This window comes from Lagenorhynchus albirostris, chromosome 2 (assembly GCF_949774975.1).
Source record: "Lagenorhynchus albirostris chromosome 2, mLagAlb1.1, whole genome shotgun sequence".
Classification (NCBI taxonomy): Eukaryota; Metazoa; Chordata; class Mammalia; order Artiodactyla; family Delphinidae; genus Lagenorhynchus; species Lagenorhynchus albirostris.
Genome location: NC_083096.1, coordinates 55,716,053 through 55,735,940, shown reverse-complemented (window position 1 = coordinate 55,735,940; position 19,888 = coordinate 55,716,053). Strand labels below are relative to the sequence as shown.

At 38.3% G+C, this 19,888-nt stretch overlaps 1 protein-coding gene and 1 long non-coding RNA gene across 6 annotated transcripts in view; one reads left to right on the top strand and one right to left on the bottom strand.

Moving 5' to 3' along the window:
- The window catches only part of LOC132510760 (uncharacterized), a 62,253-nt gene that overhangs the window by 1,016 nt on the left and 41,349 nt on the right, over positions 1-19,888 (bottom strand). The window lies entirely within an intron of this gene.
- Positions 1-19,888, top strand: part of KLHL20 (kelch like family member 20) — a 78,657-nt gene that overhangs the window by 33,860 nt on the left and 24,909 nt on the right. For all 5 annotated transcript variants that reach the window (XM_060133053.1, XM_060133067.1, XM_060133061.1 and 2 more), the window contains 4 exons: positions 6,619-6,777; positions 7,528-7,622; positions 9,911-10,026; positions 16,114-16,297. In XM_060133053.1, coding sequence (XP_059989036.1) covers positions 6,619-6,777; positions 7,528-7,622; positions 9,911-10,026; positions 16,114-16,297 — 554 coding nt within the window. The remainder of the gene's footprint in view (positions 1-6,618; positions 6,778-7,527; positions 7,623-9,910; positions 10,027-16,113; positions 16,298-19,888) is intronic.

The window sequence follows — 19,888 nt, the reverse complement described above, 5'->3', positions numbered from 1 at the left end:
ATTTGGTGGTGCTGAACTCTTAGATTTTGCTTGTCTTTAAAGCTTTTGATTTCTCCATCAAATCTGAATGAAAGCCTTGCTGGTGGAGTACTCTTGGTTGTAGGTTTTTCCTTTTCATCACTTTAAATATATTGTGCCACTCCCTTCCGGCCAGCAGAGTTTCTGCTGAAAAATCAGCTGATAGCCTTATGGGAGTTCCCTTGTATGTTATTTGTTGCTTTTCCCTTGTTGCTTTTAATATTCTCTCTTTATCTTTAATTTTCGTCACTTTGATTACAGTGTATCTTGGTGTGTTCCTCTTTGGGTTTATCCTGTGTGGGACTCTCTGAGCTTACTGAATTTGGGTGATGGTTTCCTTTCCCAGGTTAGGGAAGTTTTCAGCTAGCATGTCTTCAAATATATTCTCAGGCCCTTTCTTTCTCTCTCCTTCTTCAGGGACCTCTATAATGCAAATATTATTGCACTTGATGTTGTTCCAGAGATCTCTTAAATTGTCCTCATTTCTTTTCATTCTTTGTTCTTTTTTCTGTTCAACAGCAGTGATTTCCACTACTCTATCTTCCAGCTCACTGATCCATTCCTTTGTATCATTTAGTCTGCTACTGATTCCTTCTAGAGTGTTTTTCATTTCATTTATTGTATTCTTCATCTCTGTTTTGTTCTTCTTTATATTTTTCTTTATATTTTCAGTCTTAACCACTGGAGCACCAGGGAAGTCTCATAAGTAAAGTTGTCTTTTGTTTTTTTTTAAAAAACTTCTGACTTCTCATTCTGTGCATCCATTCTTCTCCTGTGTTCTTTGATCTTTATGATCATTACTCTGAACTCTTTCTCAGGTAGATTGCTTTTCCCCACTTCACTTAGTTCTTCTGGGGTTTTATCTTGTTCTTCCATCTGCAATATATTCTTCTGCCACCTCATTTTGTCTAAGTTGGTATTTTATTTTTATGTATGTGGTGTGTTAGTTACATTTCTCAACCTTGAAGAAGTGCCCTACTCTAGGAGACGTCCTTTGCATCCCAGCAGTACACTCCCCTCTTGTCACCCAAGCTGTATGCTCTAGGGGTTCCCTGTAAGAGGGCTGTGTGGGTCCTTCTGTTGTGGAGGGCTGACTATGTGTGTGGACTGTTAGGCTTGGTTGGCCCCTAGTCCAGTTGGTTGCCAAGCTCTGCCTTGTGTTGATGCTGCTGGCTGCTGTTTAGTAGGGCATGGTCACAAGGCAGATGATTGCAGAACCTAGGGGGCCCCAGGGTTATGGTTCACTGGTGGGTGGAGTCAGGGTCCCAAAGACCCTGGGGCCATTGCCCACCCAGTGGTGGGTAAAGCCAGATTCTGGGGCTAGTGCCAGACTACCAGAAGACAGAGCTGGCTCCTGGAGTCTGCTGCAGGGCCCAGGGATCCCCGAGCTCATTTCAGATTATTGCGGAATATGAGGGCATTTCCTGACACAGTTGGGTATGGGGTCCACAGTGTCCCAAACCTTGCATTGGCCTGCTAGTGGGCAGGGCCAGGTCCCAGCTGATTCCAGGGTATGGTCTGGCCTGCTGTTGGTGTACTCGATCTACAGGCTACAGGATCATAGTTTTCTTGCTTCTGGTGTCTGCCTCCTGATGGGTGAGGCTGGTCTAGAGGCTAGAGCAGTCTTGTTGGTGGGAAGGGCTGGTGCCTGCCCAGTGGTGGGTGGAGCTGGGCCTTGGCCCTCTGGTGGGCAGAGCTGTGTCTAGGGGCGTGTTTAGAGAGAGCCATGGGCTCAGGAAGTCTTTAGGCAGCTGATGGATAGGGCTGTGTCCCTGCCCACTTAGTTGTTTGGCCCAAGGCATCCCAGCACTGGCACCTACAGGCTATTGGGTGGGGCCAGGTCTTGTTGCTAATGAGCCATTATAGCAACTGCCAGTAGCATTGTTCACACATTTGAATGTTCCCCAGTAGGTCTGCCACCAGTGTCTATGTCCCCAGGGTGAGCCACTGTCACCCCCCACCTCTCTAGGAGACTCTCCAAGACCAGCAGGTAGGTCTGGCAGAGGCTCCTATCAAATTACTGCTTTTTCCCTGGGTCCCAGTGCACGTGGGATTTTTGTGTGCATGCTTTAAGAGTGAAGTCTCTATTTCCCCCAGTCCTGTGGGGCTCCTGCAATTAAGCCCCGCTGGCCTTCAAAACCAAATGCTCTGGGGGTTCTTCTTCCCAGTGCCTTACTCCTGGCCTAGGGAGTCTGACATGGAGCTCAAAACTCTCACTCCTTTGGGAGAACCTCTGCAATATGATTATTCTCCAGTTTGTTGGTTGCCCTCTTAGAGCTATGGGATTTTTTTTTCTTTTTTTTTTTCTGCACTGCATGCCTTGTGGGATCTTAGTTCCCCAACGAGGGATTGGACCCAGGCCCTCAGCGGTGAAAGTGCAGAGTCCTAACCACTGGACCACCAGGGAATTCCCTGGGCTATGGGATTTGATTATATCACGAGTCTGCCCCTCCTGTCAGTCTTGTTGTGGTTCCTTCTTTATATCTTTAGTTGTAGAAGATCTTTTCTAGTAGGTTCCAGTCTTTTTCATCGATGGTTCTTCTGCAGATAGTTGTGATTTTGGTGTGCTCATGAGAGGAGGTGAGCTCGGGGTCTTTCTGCTTTGCCATCTTGGCTACTCTCCCCTCTTAGCTCTTTTATATTCTTATTTTTTGTCCACATGTTAGTCTCTTATTATTAATGTGTTTCTATCTATTACCCCTTGCATTATCTGTAGTTATATTTGTTGTCACTATGTTGCTTGATGAATATATAATCCTTTTGTATCTTACTTATAAATTGTAACTTTTAGCTTTGTAAAGTGTCCTCCTTTGTCAGATTCAATTATTTTGTTCTCTGAATTCTATTTTGTCTGATATCTGGCTTTCTGTTCCTGTTTTCTTATTGTTTTCAGTTGCTTAATGTATCTTTGCCCATCCCTTTACTTTTAGTCTTTTTGCATCATGATGTTTTAGGTATTTTTCTTGAATTGGGTTTTGCTTTATGAGCCAGTTTGAAAATCTTTTTCTTTAAATAGGCAGTTAAAACCTACTTGTATCTATTGCTATGACTGATATGTTTGTTCTCAACTCTGTTATATTTTTGTAAATAGTATCTGATTTAGTTGTTTTTACTCTATTTCTCTGTATAGTGTCTTCTTTGCTTTTCATTTTAGTATATAGGAAGGTTTGTATTTTTGTTCCAGTGGTTACTTTTGTAAACTAGAAAAAAAGAAGAGCAAATTAAACCCAAAGTAGAAGGAACAAAGTATAAAGGATGAAGCAAAAATCAATGGTACTTTGAAAAAAATTGATGAACCTCTAGCTGTACTGATAAAGAAAAAACGGAGAGAAGATACAAATTACCAGTATCAGAAATAAAAGAGAGGACATCACTTCAAATCCCTCAGACATTAAAAAGGACAATAAGGGAATATCATGAGCAATGTTTTGCCAATAAATTCAACAACATGAAATTGACAAATTGTTTGAAAAACACAAATTACAAAAACTTAAGAAACAGAAAACCAGAATAACCCTATATCTGTGAAAGAAATTTTAAACCAATGATTTAAAAACCTTCCCACAAAAAAAGACACCAGTCCCAGAAGGTGAATTCTATCGAACATTTAAGAAAGAAATAATACTAATCTTATACCAAATCTTTCAGAAAAAAGTGGTGGAGGTTGCCAAACAAGGTCAAAATCACCCTGATGTCAGAAACACAGACACTAAAATAAAACTACAGATCAATATCTCTCATGAATTTACATGAGAAAGTCCTTAATACAATATTATTAAATTGATTCCAACAAAATATAAAAAGAGGAATACACCATAACTAAATGGAGTTTATACTTCATTAAAATTAATTGAGTCAGTATTTTATAGTCACACTTAATTTCTCATTCAGAGTAACTCCTTCACACAACTTCTTTAACAGATTTGACTCTTAACTACATTCCACTATTTTTAAATATCAAATCCATTCTCCAAAAAATAAAGATTTGCCATCATTTAGGATTTCCAAAATAATTTGCCAAAGTCATTGGACCCCAGATTAAGAAATCCCTGCAGTTCTAACCCTGCCTCCAAAGTCAACTGATGTATTGAAATCCCAGTGAGGAAACCTTACCCTTGATCATGGACTAGAATGGTTCTGTGTAGATGCAAAGAAAGTTACCATTTGGGGCTGAAAACTTGTGATTCATTTATTTTCGAACTTAAATCTATATTTAATTTCCTTCTATTTTATTAGGCATAACTTAATTCATACAGTGTTACGCTTGCTCATAAATTTAAATTTTTTCTTTCAACTCAATGTCACTGAATTCACCATTCATTTCTGTTACAACTCTAGAATACTTTCCTTATTCATTCTTATTGTTTTCAGCTTTATTCATTCTTCAGATTGTATCTACATTTATCTGAAGAAACTAAAAGTAAGCGCATTACCATAATAGTGTGGGACTTAAAATTAGATCTCCTGCAAACTCTTATTTTAAAAGCGGGTATTTTAAAGCATTATTTTCTTAACCTGGTTGTTTGGTTCAAGGATAGACTTCAGTGCTAGATTTGCCCTAATGGTAGATCATTAACATCTTTTTCTTGTTGATGGAAAAAAGAGAAGTGACGTTTTAATCAGACTTTGTTCATCAAAAATATTATTTTTGCTCTTTGCTCTTAGTGCCAAAAAATATTTTCTCACACAGATGTTTGTGTCTTCTTGCCATCTTGGTGTTCCTTGATATTTATATATTTGTTTTATAATCACTAAATTGGGGAAAAAATTTATACTCTGACAAGATCCTAAAAGAATGTTAACGTACTTCACAAAGATATACAATACCACTTGTCTTAAGTAAAGAAATCAGAGTAAAAAGAAAATAAGAGGAAAGAAAGATACAACTATGGCTAAAAGGTTGTATGCCGTGAAGGCCAGCATACTTCATTTGGAGCTAGGCCCCAAATCTGGCTCTTGACTTTATAGCCCCCAACATAAGGCTGTCACATAAAATACAGGATGGCCAGTTGAATTTGTTTCAGATGAACAACAAATAGTTTTTAGTATAAATATGCCCTGTACTCTTATTTGCTAAATCCAACAACCCTGCCACAGAGAGTACAATGCAGGCATTCTAACTAAGTGACCTGGCTAAGCAACCTCACCTAAAATTTAAAGGTTTCCTATTTCATTCCTGAACCCCAGAAAGTCTCTCACTCAGATGATATGAAGACTTGTGCCATAAGACTCAAAGTACTCATTAGTGTTTTCTACTATAAGTACAGATGACTTTATAGCCCTTAACTTTTATTTTGAGATTTGCATTTTTTCTAATGTACTTGGGGGAAAATTCTTAATCACATATTCAAATTGTTATGGCTTATCTTGTTTCCTGCTAAATATTCTGACTTTTTGATGAGCATGAAAATAACCCTGTCCCGAGAGAATACATCATCTGCATCAGAGGTTGCATGGTGGGAATCTGAGCTCTTAAACCATATCCTTCCTACACTAACAGACATCACATGTAGCATACTCTTCTGAAGGGGAGAACAAACCACATGGAGTATAGCGTGACCATTTCCCTTCTCTGCATTGCACCTTGTCCCTTTTACTCTACATACCGATGACAAGCTTTACAAGATTTTGGGATTTGTGGCTGGACTGCACAGCAATGTTGCCATTTCATCTGCATTCTGACAATGCCCTAAAGCCTTGGGTACAGATAAATAATTGGTGTGTTTGTAGTTTCATATATATATATGAGAATATGAACATATCAGAGTGGTTTGGTCCTCAGAGGGGTTTTCCTGGGTCTAATGCTCTCATCGTTATGTTCATTCTTGCTTGTAGAAATGCTGACATGCTCATTCTTTTTTCAAACTGGCCCCTTGGGTGTTTCTGCCCCAGACATTGCCCTTTCAGCAACTAACCTTCCTCTGAAAGCTTGTCCTGATTTTTTTTATATGCCTCTTATATTTCTGGGAGTTCTAATTTGGTATAGTTTAGTTTATTTTGAATATAAATTTTTATCTTCATACTTCATTTTGGAAAAAAAGTATCATTTTTCTTAAATCACAAATTATTATTTTTCCTAAGTTTTAATTGTGCCCTCTGTATTCTATGTTCCCTTTTTAAAAATTAATAACCTGTATGTTTTTAGAGCAGTTTTAGGTTCCCAGCAAAATTGAGCAGAAAGTACAGTTCCCATGTACCCTGTCTCCACACACACATAACCTCTCCCAATATCAACATCTTGCACCAGAGAAGTACATTTGTTACAACTAATGAACCTACCTTGACATGTTATTATCACCCAAAGTCCATAATTTACATTAGGGTTCACTCTTGGTGTACATTCTATGAGTTTTGATGCATGTATAATGATATGTATCCACCACTGTAGTATCATACAGGATAGTTTCATTGTCCTAAAAATCCTCTGTGCTCCACCTATCTCTGTTTTCTTTTTAAACTTTTCTTGTTCTCTGGTACTATTTTGAACTTCAGCTCCATTGTGGAATAGAGTTTTGCCCTACAACCCTGAAGAAAAATAGTAAAACAATCAAATCTGATCACAGAGTTCTTTTTTTTTTTTTCTTACTGAACTTCAAACAGGTGATGGAAAGTGAAGAGTTCATGTTGCTTCCAGCCAATCAACTCATTGATATAATATCTAGTGATGAACTAAATGTTCGCAGTGAAGAACAGGTGTTCAATGCAGTGATGGCCTGGGTTAAATACAGTATTCAAGAAAGACGTCCTCAGTTACCCCAGGTATGATGGAAATGCTTCTTTAAGTAACTGTTTTGTACTGGATGAAATAATATGTATTTGACTTGCAGAAAAGAAACAATCTTCACTAGCCTTCATATTAGACTGTAAAAAAGACCATCTCTTTCCAAATAATCAAGGAGATAAGTGTTAAGAAGCATTTTAAGCGTTTATCATTATGAACTTTTTGCTCCTTCTTCTGTTTTGCATCAACTCTAGGTTTGGGCCATAGCACAAATCAGAACTTAAATGATACAAAATGAACAAGAGAGAGCAAGGATAGCAATTATCATGCTTCCCTTCCCTATGGCTTGGAAATCCCACCACAGTTTGAAGAGTAAAGAATTAAATGGGTCATAAGTGGTCACTAAATGAAATATTTAATGTTCTTGTTATTATGATGATAGTCCTTAGCAATTTAATGGGATATTCTTCTAGATTGTTAATTACAGCCATGTGAGCTAATTATAGAAGAGCTTATAACAACATACTTCTGAAAGCATAAAGTAGCATTCTAAAGTGATATTAGTGTGCTTTCAATTTTCTGATTATTCTAATTACTGAATTGGTTGTTAGAATAAATTTAGTATTTATGCCTTCCCTCCATCTTCATTGTTTATTAGTTAGATCAATTAATTAATCCAATTAGATCTCAAAATAGTTGGAAACACAGTAGGGAGCACAGGTTATGTATTCTCTTAAATATCTTGCAGATGGGAGTTTGTGCCTTTAATAGTGTTTATTATCTCATAGGTGCTGCAGCATGTTCGTTTGCCTTTGCTTAGTCCCAAGTTTCTGGTGGGTACTGTAGGCTCTGATCCCCTCATCAAAAGTGATGAAGAATGCAGGTATGAATGACCCTGGATGGGAAAAATCAACAACGAAACATTCCTGTCCTCTCCTAATTTCCTTATTTATATTGCTTCCTAAATATTGTGTTTTTTAGTGCTGAAATCAAGGCAGTAGTTAAGTGGTTTTTCTTCTGGGCTAGGGTCAAAAGGAGATGGAAAAAGAGATGACTGAACTTACAGTATTCCATTCCATTAGTTTTTTTATGTGTGGTATTTATTGGTGTAGAAGTGGCAATAAAGAGGTAGATTTCTAAGATTTAATGCAAGCTTGAGTTTGAAGAGGCAGTTCTCTGCTAATACATCTTTTCTTGAGATAAATAATGCTCTTGACTCCATCAAAAAAGTGTATGAGGAGCACTTTTTCATTCCATCACATATGCCTAGTTAGGGAATAGGATCAGCCTTGCTTTCTGAGATGGTGGACAGAGTTAAAGGTCTACTACACCCCTAAAGTAGCTATGGAAAGATTTCCACTAGAGCTTGATGAAGCAGTTTCATAATGTTATTTTGACTGAAAGAAACTCTAAATGCTTTTACGTGACCAACAAACAGAACACCTACTTTCTTGGGCTATCTCTGTACTATATACAAAATTTAATAAACTACTTTTCCACTTGACAGATCTTAAGGTTCAGTTTCAAATCTTAAACCATATGGTGTTTTTAACTGTTGTTTCCCAGCATGTTCCATATATAAAAATGAAAGAGTGAGTCAGAACTCTCTTTAAACTATACCAACCTTTGGATCTTCCTTTGTGACTAAAGAAACTTGTTCTAGAATCAGGAATCTCTAGAACAAAGATAGGACATATAGATTCATTTGCATTTCTTCTATAATCTGAAGTGTGTTCCTTTAACAGGAGATGTTAGAGGGGGTTTTAGGTGTTTACCTTTTAAACTTAAAGACAAGAGGCAATTAATTCCCCCAAAATATTTATAACAGCAGAAGGAAAACCACATGAACTATGGCTGCTGAAATCTGAAGAAACAATACAAAGGTGCCCCTCTCCCATAAAATAGAAATTGGATTGTACTGATTCCAATGCAGAAAGTCACTTCTAAAGTCACTTTTAAAAGAAGCCTGTTCCTGATATCCTGACCTTATTATTTACTAGCTGTGTGACCTTATTCAAGTTACTTAAACCTCTTTCTGGTACAGTTCCTTTATCTATAAAATAGGGATAATAACAGTACCTATTCCACAGGGCTGTGGTGGAGATTAAATGAGTTAATATGTATTAAGCCCTTATTATTGTTACTATTGATTTTGTGTTGGCCACTAAGTATTAGCCCTATAGTACTCTTTCTAGGAACCCTTGAACAACTTAATTAAAAACCAGTAATTAGGAGATCACAGTCTTTGTTTTTAGCTGAGGAAGCTAGAAAAAGTTCTTGGCCATCAGCTTGGGATTTGGGGGGAGTTTTGTTTGTTTTTGTTTTTAGCATAAATAAACTCAGATGAGGCCTTAGCAAAGCCATATACTGGAAGTACATTACTGGGTCATGCCTGGGACTGGTCCAGCAGGAATAAATTACTCGATGTAATATAAAGTAAATAAAGAAATGAAAATATAGTGTAATTTAGGAAACACTTTCAGAGTTGAGAAAGAACAGTGACAGATTGAATTTGCACTAGTCACACATTGAATCACTCAAAGGACTCAAGTGAAGTAAGTACATAAATAGTTTGAGTTAGGATATTATATTTAACAAGTGTAATTACTAGGTTCTTATAAAGTACCTCAATAGAAAAAAAAAAAACTGTGTTCATCCTCAGTAGACTTGTTGAGAATAAACTATTCATACAGTACCAGATAGAAAATTAATATTAAATGACAATAGTGTTTCTTCCTAGCAATCCAATTTTTGACCTAGTTTTGTTACTTTAATCTAGCAAATATCTAGTGTCATGGCTGATGTGCTACTTTGCCAGTATCCTGCAAAATCTAGTAAAATTCATTAGAAAGCAGTAACTATGCAGGCTGATAATTAACTTGTAATTTTTAGTTTCCCATAAGTTACTGTTAGCATCAAGCATGTTGAGTTTTAGGCTAAATTTGCGGTAAGATATGAAGTCATGATGGAAATACCAATCAATTCACAGCTCACAGTGTGACTGGCATCATTGCTCTCATGTTTGTTACCTTTTTAATGTTGGCTGGCATTCATGATTTGGTTTGATTTATGCTTGCTCCCCTTTGCCATCTTACATATTCCTTAACCATATTGGGATTTGACTAACAATATTATTTAGACATTTGGAATAATGGCAGAATTTTTCCACAGAGACTTGGTAGATGAGGCTAAAAACTATCTTCTATTGCCTCAAGAACGACCACTAATGCAAGGACCAAGGACAAGACCACGGAAACCTATTCGATGTGGAGAAGTACTCTTTGCAGGTTTGGATCTTAATACACTGTGACTAAACCGAATATTTTCCCACTTGAGAGACTGTCATTTGAGTATCCTTTGGTCGGTTGTGATATCTGTAAGAAATATAATAATTTATGATGTGGACTTCCCTGGTGGTCCAGTGGTCAAGACTCTGTGCTTCCACTGCCTGGGGCACAGGTTCAGTCCCTCGTTGGGGAATTAAGAACCAGCATGCTGTGCAGCACATAGCCAAAAAAATAAAATATATTTTTTTAATTGTAAAAAAAAAATGTTCACACCTTTTAAAAACAAACAAAAAATAACTTATGATGTATCTTGACTCTTAACTCATGATCCAACACTGGTGCTCTCCAAAAGAGTGCTGCATTTTTATATAAATCTAAAAATGTCATGCAGTGGATGTTTTGTTATAATAAATCATATGCATGAATTTTATATTCCAGTGTGCCAGTCACCTCATAATTACATGGAACTGTCAAGAAACATTACCTTACATTCAACAGTTACACTGTTTCCTAGCTCTCCTGAGCTAGACTGAGCCCAAGACATCCTGCTGTATCATTCTGCTCCCACTGTCTGCCCCTAAATATCTGAGAACTTTCAATCTTAGATATTTCACTTCTGTGCACATAAATTCAGCTCTCTTAGTCACTTGAATAACAACTTTCTCACTGTTTGGTAAAACTTCTCACTAGTTCTGTCTTAGTCCGTTCAGACTGCTATAACAGAAAACCATACACTGGGTGGCTTATAAACAACAGAAATTTATTTCTTATAGTTCTGGAGGCTGGCAAGTACAAGATCAAGGTGCCGGCAGATTTTGGTGTCTGGTGAGGGCCCACTTTGTCCTTCTTCATAGACTCCGTCTTTTCATCTTTTGCTATGTCCTCATGTGGAGGAAGGGGCATGGGATCTCTCTGAAGTCTCTTTTATAAGAGTACTAATTCCATTCATGAGGGCAGGGCACCTCCCTAAGGCCTCACCTCCTGATACCATTACATTGAGGAATAGATTTCAATATATGAATTTCAGAGGGACACATTCAATCTATAGCAAGTTCTTTCTCTTCAAAATTTTTTTCAAATCCTGATTCATGGAACTAGCTGGAACCTATTGTATTCTTTGTATTTATGCTCCCACATTTCAGTAATTCCATGGCTATTAAGTGTAGGCTTCCTCGGATTCTGTTTGATATGTTAAGTGTTCTATTCCTTTTCATCAGGGAATTCTATGTAATCACTGGAGCATAGTATCCTTTCCCTTCAGCCTAACCACTTGCCTATCTTTTTCCCTTCAATTTTATTTTCTCTTGGCATGTGGGAATGTATTTTCCCTTACATTTTTAGAAGAAAAATTTGATAATTTATGTTTGAGATCTCCTTTTTAAATTTTTTCATCTAAATTTCTTCACATAGAGGACTGTAGCATTTCTTCAAGAAGAAAATTGATGCCACATTTTCTTTTTCTGTCTAATCCTCATCGGGCTTTTTCCTTCTCTTTTGAAAGATTCCTTCATTCCTGTTTTAGATTTCAAACTTGATTATTAATTCATCATGTACTGAATTCTCCCATACTCTCAGTATCCTATGTCTCTTGTTTATTGTTATTAATAGATTTATTTCTATTATCATTCTTATATATTCCTATGACTTTCATTCCTATATATGCATGCACAGGTACATATTCACATACTCATGTGAGTTTACTTGCTTGCATGCTCACACCTATGTACATCTGCCTCCTCACTCCCACATACCATCTATAGTTGCCATAAATCGGTGAATAAATTCATTGCCAGATCTGGTTAAGTTCCCAGGGAGGTCTTTACAACATTTGTTTAGCTTTGTTGGTTAAACTAGATAAATTATATTGTTAAATGTCTTTTATTTATAAAAGTAGTTTATGTGCCTGCTCCCTATACATACAAGAATGCTATAAATTACATCAGAGTTTCTGTTTCCCCAATTATGAAAGTCAGTTATCTTTTTCTTTTTTTAATTAGAAGGATGCAAGATCTAATTATTTGGTACCTAAGGTTTATTTTCATGATGTCATGTTGGTTTCAGGAATTCTAGTACTAGTAGGGCCATCTTTGTGGAGGTATATCCACTGTTATCAAGATCTATTAACTATTTTATTTGGCTGTTATGGTACCTGGAGAAGGGATGACAGTATACTACTGTTTCATCAGCCTCAGAACATTCTGGCAGTGAATTAAGAACTAGATTAAGGAAGAGGGGAGGATAATGGGAACTCAGGAGAAAATGGAACAGAAGAGAACCTTCCTATGATCAAAAGCTAGAAACTAAGCCAAATAGGTTTATGGAAAGTACAATACATTTCAGGGTCTTTATGGATTCAGTGGGGGTTACCAATCCAGTGGAACTAGACAAGGTACACCTTTGGGGATGCTGAGAGACAATAATGTAACTCCATTAAATAGAAATTTAAACTTGACTTGAATTACTCAACAGCTGCCATCTTTATCCTGCTGGTTCCTACCATATTCTTCCAATATAACATGATTATAAATTGTCAGGTGCCATGTTTTCAATGTGTAACCATCTTCACTAAAATCTCATTTGCCTCTGTTGATTAAATCATGGTATTAATGAAATCACACTTTGCCTTCTTTAGAAGCCAGTTAAATTGGATCAGTTTCATGATCTCAAACTTTTTTTTTTTTTTGCGGTATGCGGGCCTCTCACTGTTGTGGCCTCTCCCGTTGCGGAGCACAGGCTCCGGACGTGCAGGCTCAGCGGCCATGGCTCACAGGCCCAGCCGCTCCGCGGCATGTGGGATCTTCCCGGACCGGGGCACGAACCCGTGTCCCCTGCATCGGCAGGTGGACTCTCAACCACTGCGCCACCAGGGAAGCCCCATGATCTCAAACTCTTGCTAGTAATCTCATAATTTCATATTGCTGATTGGGTATCTGATTCCTCTACTATATTTTTAACTACTTCAGAGCAAGGACCATTTCTGATTTATTTTTGTAGTTTCCAGATTGTATAGCAATCTTGTCAGAGCAGGCATCAATAAAGATTAATTGCATGCTGTTGATCCTGAGGAACACTAGTGAGAAATTAGCATCGACCCATCATGATTAATGGAAAAGGAAAATTGGAAAACAATAATGGATTGCTAATGTCAGTTTGTGCATGAAAGATAACCTATTTTTATATTTTTTAATATTTAATTAATTTATTTATTATTTTTGGCTGCGTCGGGTCTCAGTTGCGGCATGCAGGATCTTCGTTGCGGTATGTGGGATCTTTCATTGCAGCACGGGCTTTTTTTTTTTTTTGCGGTACGCGGACCTCTCACTGTTGTGGCCTCTCCCGTTGCGGAGCACAGGCTCCGGATACACAGGATCAGCGGCCATGGCTCACGGGCCCAGCCGCTCCGCGGCATGTGGGATCTTCCCGGACCGGAGCATGAACCCGTGTCCCCTGCATTGGCAGGCAGACTCTCAACCACTGTGCCACCAGGGAAGCCCCAGCACGGGCTCTTTGTTGCAGTGCACAGCCCTCTCTCTAGTTGTGGGGTGCGGGTTTTCTCTCTGGTTGTGGCGTGGGCTCCAGAGCACTTGGGCTCTGTAGTTGTGGTGCGGGCTTAGTTGCTCCAGAGCACTTGGGCTCTGTAGTTGTGGTGCACAGGCTCCAGAGCATATGGGCTCTGCAGTTTGCAGTACATGGGCTCTCTGGTTGAGGCACATGGGCTCAGTAGTTGTGGTGCGGGCTTAGTTGCCCCGCAGCATGTGGGATCTTAGTTCCCCGACCAGGGATTGAACCCGTGTCCCCTGTACTAGAAGGTGGATTCTTTACCACTGGACCACCAGGGAAGTCCCACAATAACCTATTTGTAAATAACACTTTTTTAAAGTTTTTCTGATTATAGAAGTGAATACACATGAAATATAGAAATATTTGTTAACACAGGAAAACATAAAGAAGAAAAGTTAAATCGTCTGTCACCTCTTTTACACTATTAAACTAAAAGTTTCCTTTTTCATTTGTAGAGAAAAACCATTAGGTCTTTTTCTTAAAACTGTATTGGTTTTCCCTGCTTTCTCAGTCTTTTTATGCTATCCAGATCTGACCTCTATTCTTGAGTGATACTGTTCCACTGACATTATTTTAGATCTTGACCCACCTGTCTCTACTTAAAACTTAATCCTTAATTTGCTTTGGTTTTTATTGCAATTTTTTCATTATCTTTGGAATGCCAAATTACCAGTTCTCACTTAACTTTGGAAAATTGAGTCTTCATTTCTTCATCCTGGAAGCCTAAGATCAAATCTATAATCTCAGTAGTTTTATTACTCAGCATTTTACTCCTACTGATGTCTTCTGGTTTGTCCTCTTGTTTTCCATTAGGTTTCTTGATGCTTCTCAATTCTGTGCTTCTTTTTTGTTGGGGATTTTTTTTTTTAGTATTCAGTTCACTGATCCTTATTCCAGACACTTTGTGAAAGTTGCCTACTTTAAGGTAACACTTTTTGATCAAATCTGTCTGTGAAGTAATTCTTTTCACAGTCAACATCTCACGCATATAAAACTATATGTCACCTTTTCAGCAATATTTTGTCTTAAGTACATCACTTAACACAAATTGAGTGTTCTCACAGCAGAAACTATGCATATACTTATCTTGCTAAGTACAGTGTACTGGCTTGTAATAATAACTTAGCTAGTTCTGTCCCCGTTATGCCATCACCTGCTGCCTTGGAAATCATAATGCACATAAAATTGCTATGAGGCAGTGGAATTGAACAACTTTTTCCTTTGCTTTTTTCCCCAGGTCACAGGAAAGGTTTAAATTTGATTTCCTAACGGCCTATTTTTTTTTCTTTAGTATCAAAGAACACAGATTATGAAGTGATATTAACTTGATTTGGAGCCATGTAATCCAATAAACAGCTGGTTTTAATAGCTTTCATTATAAATTGTGCCTGAGGTTTAACAATTAGGCTGTTTGATTTGTCTCAAGTGCTTATAACCCTCACATTTGCAGCCAAATTTTATGTTGGAAGTTAAGATGTTTTCTCTGATATTGAAACTCCAGGCATATATCCCAGAACAGAATTCAAATTTAAGCAAATTAATACAGACAAAACTTACTGTGATTTAGTATTAGTTGAATATCCTAATTTAAATGAAATCATAATAAAATAAAATGTATACAGCATATTGAGATTTGAAATAAGGAATGAGTTTTCAAATCCACCAGAAGAAGGTTAGAAACATTCGCATTTTATTCTGGCTCAGGAAGTTATTGAGACCTCCAAGAAACCATTAGTTTTCAAATGTTTTGAGGTTAAGTTATCCTTAGACTTCACTTTTTAAGCTCCAGAATCTAGCTCTTATTTTAGATTGACATAGAGATGATTTTAAGGAATAACAAATTAAATTTATCTGCTATAATTACACTTTTTTTCAGGAAACACTCAGAGAAGCTTTATTGAACTCAGTTTGAACCTGTTATTCTGAGTATTACTTACTTATGAAAAATGTAATTTCTTCAAAATGTTTTCTGATCCTGAATGTCATGTTGGATATTGTAGAATTCAGTACAGACTGCAGATTAAACAGAAGGCAAAACATTTTATAAGTCGTAAGAATTTTTGTATTATTTTTAGTCACAAGATGAGGTCATGAGCAGATGAGCCGAAATCCCTCTCCCCTAATAGAATAAAAGAAATTTTTTTTTAAACAGGCTTCTGAGGTATGGTTCTTCTTTTGGTTTTTGATAATACATTACATTTATGTAGAGGCAACAGCCAAGCCCTAGTTTTCTAACTAAATTCAATGTTTTGGCCATTAAATGCCACATTACTTCCCAATATAATTTGAATTGGTGTCCTTGCCCTCCTCTGTAAAATGGACCTAATACTAACTTATTTAGAAAATTCTAAAGATTACAGCAATCCCAGTGGAATAAGTAAAAATCATAACTTATGTTTTAATCTGCTTCTAGAGGCGTTTGGTAAGTCCAAGCATTAGGACTTAACCAAATAAAAGTTAGCAGTGAGTGATACATTCTATGCTTTAGGACAGGTATTCTCCTGACCATTTCTGTTACTTCCCCAGTTGGTGGTTGGTGCAGTGGAGATGCCATTTCCAGTGTTGAACGATATGATCCACAGACCAATGAATGGCGAATGGTAGCTTCAATGAGCAAAAGGCGATGTGGAGTTGGGGTCAGTGTTCTTGATGACCTGTTATATGCAGTAGGAGGCCATGATGGGTCCTCTTATCTCAATAGTGTTGAAAGGTAAGTAGGGTCAATTTGAAATTTTTTTCTCTCCTATTCATATTGTTTTGTTTGAGATGTTAATTAGAAACAGATGTAACGTGTTGCTTTAGTTTTGTGTCTGTGGCACTAGCTGGCAGCCTAGACCACTTACTGTGACATACAAGTCCTTTATGATCTGACCTCCACCTGTTTCTCCAGTCTGTCTCCCCTGGCACACCACTATTCCCTAAACACGCTAGTGCAGACCCACCAAATTGTTTGCAGTTCCTTAGACATGCTGTCCTCTTTCGTGCCTCTTTGCCTATATATATGCATGCTATTCGTTCTTCCCTGGAATATCTTTTCAAGATTCAAATGTTACTTCTTATATAAAGGCTTCTCTGGCACCATAGAGACAGGTTAGTTACTCAGTCCTCTGATCTTTCACAAGTATTTTGAACATACTTGTACATATCACATTGGCTGTAATTGTTTATTGAAATGTCTTTTCCCACATCTGTGACAATGCCTGGCACATTAGAAACCTACAATAATTTATTTTTTAATAACTTCTAGCTTCTTGTTCTTATCCAACCCTTTTTCATTCAGCTGTGTTCTTGATACTTACCAAACATATCTATGAAACCCTGCAGCATATCAAGATCTAGAGATACAGATTGTATAGTTGGAAAGAAAAAACAACAACAACAACAGAGGGATCAGCTCCATAGAAGTTTTTTAAAAAAAAAGCACACTTAAAAACAAATTGAGTTAACTAAATAAGGGTGGAAATGATTACATATTTACAACTTAATAACAGTGAAGCCCATGAATATCAAAATGTGTGGTCTGCAACTAAAGTAATATTCAGACGCAGATTTATATACATTATAACTTATGTGCATTCATTTGAAAATAAGAAAGATGGGAAAATAAATCATGCTTTTAAATAAAAAAGTTATAAAAAGAGCAACAAAACCCAAGAAAATAGAAAGAAGAAATTAACTGGAAAGAAAAGTTAATGAAATTAAAAACAAATATATAGCTACAAAAAGAGCAATTTGATAGTATTTTTTTTAATTAAAAATGAAGAGGGGGACCTTCAAGATGGTGGAGGAGTAAGACATGGAAATCATCTCGCTACCCACAAATACATCAAAGATATATCTACAAGTGGAACAACTCCTACAGAACATCTACTGAATGCTGGCAGAAGACCTCAGACTTCCCAAAAGGGAAGAAAATCCCCACGTACCTGGGTAGGGCAAAAGAAAAGAGGAAAAACACAGACAAAAGAATAGGGATGGGACCTGCACCTCTGGGAGGGAGCTGTGAAGGAGGAAAAGTTTCCATACACTAGGAAGCCCCTTTACTGGTGGAGATGGGGGGTGGGGGGGAAGCTTCAGAGCCACGGAGGAGAGCACAGCAACAGGGGTGCAGAGGTCAAAGCGGAGAGATTCCTGCACAGAGGATCGGTGCCGACCAGCACTCACCAGCCTGAGAGGCTTGTCCGCTCACCCACTGGGGAGGGTGGGGGCTGGGAGCTGAGGCTCGGGCTTTGGAGGTCAGATCCCAGGGAGAGGACTGGGGTTGGCTGCATGAACACAGCCTGAAGGGGGCTAGTGCGCCACAGCTAGCCAGGAGGGAGTCCGGGAAAAAGTCTGGACCTGCCAAAGAGGCAAGAGACCATTGTTCTGGGTGCACAAAGAGAGGCAATTCCTTCCCTCTGTGCCCACAGAAGGCAGAGCACTGCCTAAGCAAGCTCCAGAGATGGACACAAGCTGCGACTATCAGCTTGGATCCCAGAGATGGGCATGAAATGCTAAGGCTGCCACCGCCGTCCACTAACAATCCAGTGTGCAAGCACAGGACACTATCCACCACCTGCCGCGGGAGCCTGTGCAGCCTGCCACTGCCAGGGTCCCGTGATCCAGGGACAACTTCCCCAGGAGAACACACGGCATGCCTTAGGCTGTTGCAATGTCACACTGGCCTCGGCTGCCACAGGCTCGCCCCGCATTCCCATTATGACTACCGTACCCCTCCCTCCACCCAGCCTGAGTGAGCCAGAGCCCCCTAATCAGGCGCTGCTTTAACCCCCTCCTGTCTGGATGGGGAAAAGGTGCCTCAGGTCTTGGTGGGGAACAGATGCCTAACGGTGACCTACACACAGAGGTGGGACCAAAACCAAAGCTGAACCCCAGAAGCTGTGCAAAGAAAGAAGAGAAAGGGAAATTTCTCCATGCAGCCTCAGGAGCAGTGGATTAAATCCCGACAATCAACTTGATGAACCCTGCAACCTGAATAGACAACAAATCGTCTCAAAATTGAGGTGGTGGACTTTAGGAGCAACTGTAGACTTAGCGTTTGCTGTCTGCAGCTGATTTGTTTTTGATATTTATGTTTATCTTAGTTTAGTTTTTAACACTTGTTATCATTGGTGGATTTGATAATTGGTTTGGTTCTCGTTTTTTTTAATTATTATTTTTTATGTTAATAATTTTTTTTTATGTACTTTATTTTATTTTACTTTATTTTTTCTTTCTTTTTTCCTCCCTTTTCTTCTGAGCCATGTGACTGACAGGGTGTTGGTGCTCCGGCCTGGTGTCAGGCCTGAGCCTCTGAGGTGGGAGAGCCAAGTTCAAAACACTGGACCACCAGAGACCTCCTGGCCCCATGTAATATCAATCAATACTAAGACCCAGCTCCACTAACAGAGAACTATGCAGCTGATGAAGCAGCAAGGTAAAAACCCACCAGACCAAACAAATGAAGAGGGAATAGGAAGTCTACATGAAAAAGAATTCAGAGTAATGAGAGTAAAGATGATCCAAAATCTTGGAAATGGAATGGAGAAAATACAAGAAACGTTTAACAAGGACCTAGAAGAACTAAGGAGCAAACAAACAATGATGAACACCACAATAAATGAAATTAAAAATTCTCTGGAAGGAATCAATAGAATAACTGAGGCAGAAGAACAGATAACCGACTTGGAAGAGAAAATAGTGGAAATAACTACTGCAGAGCAGAATAAAGAAAAAAGAATGAAAAGAATTGAGGACAGTCTCAGAGACCTCTGGGACAACATTAAACGCACCAACATTCGAATTATAGGGGTCCCAGAAGGAGAGAAAAAGAAAGGGTCTGAGAAAATATTTGAAGAGATTATAGCTGAAAACTTTCCTCACATGGGAAAGGAAAGTCAATCAAGTCCAGGAAGCACCGCAAGTCCCATACAGGATAAATTCAAGGAGAAACATGCCAAGACACATATTAATCAAACTATCAAAAATTAAATTCAAAGAAAAAATATTAAAAGCAGCAAGGGAAAAGCAACAAATAACATTCAAGGAAATCCCCCATAAGGTTAACAACTGATCTTTCAGCAGAAATTCTGCAAACCAGAAGGGAGTGGCAGGACATATTTAAAGTGATGAAAGGGAAAATCCTACAACCAAGATTACTCTACCCAGCAAGGATCTCTTTCAGATTCAAGAGAGAAATTAAAACCTTTACAGACAAGCAAAAACTGAGAATTCAGCACCACCAAACCAGCTTTACAACAAATGCTAAAGGAACTTCTCTAGGCAGGAAACACAAGAGAAGGAATAGACCTACAAAAACAAA